Source organism: Vigna angularis, chromosome 2, assembly GCF_016808095.1.
Source record: "Vigna angularis cultivar LongXiaoDou No.4 chromosome 2, ASM1680809v1, whole genome shotgun sequence".
NCBI classification, from domain to species: Eukaryota; Viridiplantae; Streptophyta; class Magnoliopsida; order Fabales; family Fabaceae; genus Vigna; species Vigna angularis.
Window position 1 is genome coordinate 20,148,716 of NC_068971.1, and position 6,969 is coordinate 20,155,684.

General features: G+C 39.2%; 1 protein-coding gene across 1 annotated transcript; it reads right to left on the reverse strand.

Moving 5' to 3' along the window:
* Positions 1–3,373: 3,373 nt before the first annotated feature.
* Positions 3,374–6,634, reverse strand: LOC108327020 (uncharacterized). The gene is made up of 2 exons (XM_017560682.2): positions 5,741–6,634; positions 3,374–3,976 (listed from the first exon to the last, which is right to left on the reverse strand). Exons 1-2 carry the CDS (start codon positions 6,190–6,192, stop codon positions 3,736–3,738), a joined length of 693 nt encoding a protein of 230 aa, XP_017416171.1. The 5' UTR covers positions 6,193–6,634; the 3' UTR covers positions 3,374–3,735.
* Between the last annotated feature and the right edge of the window lie 335 nt (positions 6,635–6,969).

Genomic DNA, 6,969 nt, shown 5'->3' on the forward strand with positions numbered 1-6,969 from the left:
ATATGCAGGGTGGGAATTAGGATCTGCCCTTATTTCCTCCAAAATCTTCTTCAGACTCTCATCCCTCTCAATCTCCTGCATTATCTCCTGAAATTCAGACCAATATGGTCTGGATATCATCTATAGTACCTTATCTCCTTCCTCTCATTCTCCCCCTTTTCTTAAAAGCCCATCTGCCACCCGATTTGATGCCTTAGTTCGGTATATTATTTCAAACTCATAGCCAAGTAGCTTAGCTAGCCAATTTTGCTGGCTTTGGGTAGTAATGTGTTGCTCCAGTAAATACCTTAAGCTTCGCTGATCAGTAAAAACAACAAACTTCTGGCCCAATAAGTATGGCCGCCAATGTTGTATAGCTAGTACAAGAGCCATCAATTCCTTCTCATAAATGGACTTAGTAAGGGAAGATTCAAACAAAGCCTTACTAAAGAAAGTTATGGGCCTTTTGCTTTGTGACAGAACCGGCCCCACTCCCGTGCAAAAGGCATCACACTCCACGTAGAAGGTTTGAGCAAAATCGGGTGGAGCCAATACTAGGGATGTAGTAACAACTTCTTTGAGCTTCTACATAGCTTCATCTCTTGCTAGAGACCGCCTAAACATCCCATTTTTAAGCAATCAGTAAGGGGCCTAGTCATCCTCCCATAATCTCTAATGAACCTTCAATAATATCCCTAAGGAATCCACGTAGCTCCTTGATGTTTTTGAACTTAGACCACTCCATTACAGTTGCAATTTTTTCTCTATCCATCTCCACAGCTGCTTCAGATATTTTGGACCCAAATATCTCACCTGTCTCTTGCCAAATTCACATTTTTTTTCTTATTGGCAAAGAGCTTCTGCTTAGCTAACACTTCCAAGACATGCATAAGATGTTGTGAGTGCTCCTCCAATGTCTTGCTATAGACAACTATATCATCAAAGAATACCAACACAAATCTTCTCAGAAAAGGTCTTAAAATCGAGTTCATCATGTCTTGGAAAGTAGCTGGGGCATTTGTTAGCCCGAAAGGCATAACAAGAAATTCATAATGCCTCTTATGAGTCCTAAATGCAATCTTAGGAATGTCTTCATTTTTCATTCTAATCTGGTGATATCCAACTTTCAAATCCACTTTTGAGAAATAAGATGCCCCTTAGAGCTCATCCAGCAACTCGTCAATGATTGGTATGGGATATTTGTCAGCCACTGTCACTTTGTTTAGTGCCCTATAATCCACACAAAACATTTAACTCTCATCCTTCTTCTTCACCAAGATTACAGGACTCGAGTAAGGGCTGTTACTTGGCCTAATAATACCTAAGCTCAACATCTCTTTGACTTGCCTCTCTATTTCAGTTTTCATCAAATGAGGGTAGCGGTATGGCCTCACGTTTACAGGTTTTGTGCCTTCCTTCAATGGAATTCGGTGATTTATTCTCCTCTCAGGTGGAAGCCCCTAAGGGTCTTTAAATAACCCCTCAAAATCTGCTTCAACCCTACCTCTTCGTTGTGAGTTAAGCCACTCTCTTTTGTCTCCCCTTCCATCAATTCAGCTTGGCTCAAACTCCAAACCAAGGTCATGGTTTCAATCTTCTTTTCTTTTAGCAGTGCTTCTAGAGTAAGAACCTTCCTCGTCAAAGTGGGATCCCGCTTGATCTCCATTCCTTTCCCTTCCTGTCCAACCTTCATGATAAGCTGCCCCCAGTCCACTTTAACTTCTCCTAGGGACGCCAACCAGGTAACTCCCAATATCACATCCACACCCCCTAGCTCAAAGAGATAGAGATTATCTTTGACTTCTTAGCCTTCCAACGTCACTAGAACCTCTACACAGCACCCACTGGTCACCTTCTGTCCATCTCCTAAACACACTTTATAAGGTGGTGTGTCTATCCTTTTCAACCCCAACTCCTCTACCAATCTGGTGGAAATAAAGTTATGACTCGCCCCACTGTCAATCAACACCAATACACTTCTCCCTTGCACCCAACCATGTAGTTTCATGGTGTTAGATTGCGTTAATCCTCATGTAGAGAACACAGACAGCTCCATGGTCGTTTGTTCCATTTCTGGATTCTTCTCTACCTTGTCTTCTTCATCTTCTTCAGCTAGAATCATCACGTGCATGCTCCTCTCTACACACTTATGGCCAGGATTGTAAGGCCCGCCGTAGTGGAAACAAGGCCCTTCTTCTCGCCTTTTAATATACACTGGATAGGGCAGAGTTCTTACTCCTCTACCTTGGGCGTTCCCTCCCCTACTGCTGCTTGCTCTGGAGCTCAAGTTACTAGAAACATCGTCCCTTGCCCTCCATTGGTGTTAACCGACCCCTCCAACAATATACGTCTTCGTCCTCGCGACTATCCCCGAGCTCGAGGAATACCTTCCCCACGTCGTTCCTCCTTTTCCTACTATTTCGCCACTTCCTCGCGGCATAAACCCAACATGCTCCACATCTCAAGCTCGCTTCATTGCTGTCAACAAATCGCGTGGGTCATGCGGCCTTACTAAATTTCACAACCCCTCCTACAACCCAGCAAAAAAGTATCCCAGTAATTGCTCCTCATTCACTCCTGATGTTTGTGCCACCAGAACTCTAAACTCTTGGATGTACACGTTCACGCTCTCTTCTGTCGCACCACTGCCAGTTTCTTAAAAATGGTGTCTCGATTTAGTCCGCCAAACCTCCGCGTCAGAACGTCAGTGAACATCTTCCAAGTCAGATTCCTGGTTTTCTTCCGCCAGTAGCAGAACCAATAGATAACACCTCCTTCCATGCAGATGTAGACAAGCTTCATCTTCTCCTTCCATTCTTCCACCGTCGACTCAATCGCAATCATCCTTCCCTTCACTCTTCCTCTCGCACGTGCTCCGTTCTCCCTTCGTTCCTCCGATAGAGATCTGACAGGTCAGACCAAATCTGTTAAGTTTCTCTATTCAAGAAACCAATACAGGTCACTCTCTTCTCACCACAACACTCAAAACAATAGAAAAATGAATGTATGTGTATGTATATTATTAATTCTGTAATATATAGAAAAAAAATACAAGCATGCACCCCAAGGAAGCCTACCTTCCTCCATTGGAAAAAAAAGATATCCATTACCCAAAAGAAAATATCTCATGACCTATTTTGTTTTCATTTATACTCTCTCTTTACTAACTAACTAACCACTTTTCCTGCCTTTAACTCGTATACTTTTAACTTCCTAACAAAGTCTTGATACGAGTGTTCGGCGACAGTGCCTATGTTGAATCATAAAATATTTAAACAATGACTTTTTTTTGTCTCCGAAGGGTTTTGTTTTTTGGATGTGTGAAGAAGTGGAAAACATGGATGTAGTTTCTTCTACTATTGATTAGAGAAGCAATGTCAGCAAATCTTACAAGTGAACTAAGAAATCACCCCGTACAAAATGACAATGAAGTAACAATACAATATAAATATGTAATTTACATTTGAATAAACATTCTAGTATTTGTTCACAAATTGCATTGACTCTGAAAGACAGAACAAGAGAGCCTATGGCGAATGCACAACAGAAAATGTCTATTTGCATGGAAAGGAAGTTATGCAGCTATCTTTATAAACCCAACAATGTCTCAAATTCTACAAGGATTCTTTCTCTAAGAAATTGTTTTCCATGATCTTCGAGAAGGGTTTCCTTTTTTCCTTCTCTTTTTTTCTTTTCATCTCTCTTGTTTGCTCCCTACTCAACTTCAAATTGTAAATAAAACTGCCTGAAGAAATCCTACGATGATGTCACATTGAAGTGGAAAAGCCATGATATCACAAAAGCAAAAACCATACAAGCAAGCAAGAAATTGAGGAAGCGATGGCCATGCCAAAATCTACGAGGTTCTGTAAAAGGAGCAGTTGTGGAGACTGTGGCTGCTGCTGTAGTACCATTGTTACCGTCGCTAACATGCTCTGTCGAATCCTCGTTTCCTCCATAAACATTCCGAGCAACAGAATGACAGATTTCACAAGTCCTGTTAAAGTTTAAGCAAACAAAAATTATCAGAAAAACACAACTTAAAACGAATTGCTATTTTTGCAGTAAACAACCAGATTTTCTGACGAACATTGTTATAAATTCAGTAGAAACTTCACATCATATACATCAAAAGCAACATTAATTGCTAGCCACTTCAAAACGGGATGCTTCAAATAAACAAGCAGGCTTGCAAATGCAAAAGGCCATGCTGTTCATATGCCAGATATGAAAATATCATACCATAAAACCATGATATTTTCGGCTCATACACAAGACGTAATAAACTAGTAATAAATGAAACTTCATTTAAATTTAACAAAGATAATCATCAACCAACCTTACTGTTTACACTAAGTTGTCACAGCAGAAGAGTCAACCAATCAGAATAATGAATGATTTCATAGTTTTCCAGCTCTAGTTAGCCCAACTTAAATCTCTATATACAAGCGTCCAATTGCCTTTATACAAGTTCAAACATGTCTTTGACAAACCATGTCACGTTTTCAAAGTATCAAAACTAAGGTAAAGAATATATCATAAATATTTGCCACCAATCAAAGCATCAATACATCAGATAAAGATGATTCCAAAATTGAAAAGATTCAAATTCTGTCGCCATGAAGTAATGCTTTTGGATGGATTTGCGTCTGAATCAATTATAACAATAGGTCCTTCCTCAATAACTGGTCCCTATAATTTGCTTTTAAATTCAAAATGAAGCATGGACGATCACCAGTCCATCAACAAAACATGCCCCACCATGTATAAAAGCACAAATAACTAGTTTCCTTACTTTCACTTAGCATTTAGGGACTGCCGTTAAAATTAAGAACTAGCACCCTACCACTGAATAAAAGTTTTAACTGTTCCATCTTCTACAAGCGATTCTGCAACCAGAAAATGAAGTATGAAATTATTTACCTCAACAAATGCAACAAGGGATCTGTACATTTGTACCAACATTCAGTAGCCTATGGTAATCACAATTCAAAACTATTAGGCAATCTAAAAGTTGACATCATACATCATACATGAACAGATTATATGGGACCAGTAACTTGCAGATTAAAATATTCTAGGTGGCACTTCTGCAAGCAAGTAGCATCTACCAAGATAATTGAATCCATGAACAGGAGTCAGAGGGGGTCCAATATCCATTTGAAAGAGATAAAAAGAATAAGAAAGAAGAGTAATATACAGATTCCTAAATTTTAGAAAAGGGACAAAGCAGCAAAGAATCCCACTGTGCTTGGGTAGGCAAGACAGCGAATCAGTTGGACTAGTTGATGCTTTACGCCTTTCTTTTTCCATAATCTTCATTAAATAATTTAATCTTGTATATCTTTCCCCTTTCTCGGACGAATTATTTCGGCCTTCCCTCACCCCACAATTTAATTCTTTACACCTTCTAAAATTTGTTTCCAAATACTTTCCCCACCATCTTCCTCAGCCTTACAGTCTGAATTAAATAATTTCACAACACAAATTCCACGTTATACACTTCAATTACTTTCCCACACTCTAGTCACTAAAATCAAACCCTTCAAGCAAACAAAAAGCTGTGACTGATACTGCAAAGCTTTCAAACAGCGAACAGCACCAATACATAACAGATATTGGCAAGTTTCTGTTATCAATGCAAGGAATCAACAAAAGGGTATCCAAAATTTCTAAAAAAGAAACCCAAGATTTAGCATACATATCAAATCCATGTAACAAAAATAGCATGGAAAGTGAAGGGTTTCAGTTTCACATTCACCTATTTCCCTTAATCTTGAACCAGGCCTCAGCACAGTGCTTGTGAGCAGCAGCTAAATCATCCTTACAGGAACAACCCAATTCTATGGGGGCACCAGACTCATGGCTATCGCTCACCAAACCCATGTGACAAATCCTACAATCCTTCTCCACTTTAGCCAAATGCACCTTGATCTCAGGAACCCCAGTTCTAGTTTCCAACTCCACAGAGCACTCAGAAACAGAAGAAGCTCTCCCAGAATGAGGAACACCCCCAGCCTCAGGATCAGAAACACAATCAAAGCTGTAATCATCATATGAACCACCATTTGTTGAGTAGAAACGAGAGTAGCAAGACCCATCATCAGCATCAGAGAAGCATAAGCTCCCTTCAACGCTCGCATCACTACCAACAACCGAACGGCGATGGTTTCCTTGCTCCAAATCAACATGGGACATCTGCAAGGTGGCCATTTTTCGACCGACAAGAGACCAAAACAAACAAACAGCCTAATAACAACAACAACAATAACGTTTTCTCAGAGCTTGAGACAGAAAACATGAAATGCCTCAAAATTTGGAAAGTAGGGAGTACACATATAAAAGAATGATATAAGAAAAAAAAATGGAACTTGGGGTTAAAGAATTGAGAAACTGGATTAGGAGAGCATTCCCTTTAACCCCATCAATGCAAAGTTCCAAAAGTTTCAAGTTTTGGAAGGGGGTGAGGAAATTTGCATCCTTTTTTTTCACTGTGAATGGAGAGAGAAAGGGTGTGAATGATGGGACGAAGAGTACTGATGCGGTGGAAGAAGGCAGAGACAGTGACCCTGCCAACAGCAACACAAACAAAGGTGCTGTGGGAGCACAGAAAAACTCCCACGAGATTGCATTGATAAAGGAGTGTGTGACATGGGAAATAAAAATAAGAATATCTATTCTCTTATCAACATATTCTTTCTCTTCTAAAATACTATTGGTAAACAAAATTCATGCATAATTTAACATCTTCTACAGTATATTTTCATTCAAAACAATCATTTCGAATTAAACCATACACAATAGAAGTTACGGCTTAAACCAAATGGTATGAACTTATATACACAAAACATAGTGGTTTGTAAAAATAACGCTACTTTTTGAAAATATATTTTAAATAAAAAAAATGAATGGAAAAATATTTTAAAGAATTAAATATATTTTAGTAATATTTGTGTTATTCCATAGTATCGGAGATCTTCAATTTTGAAT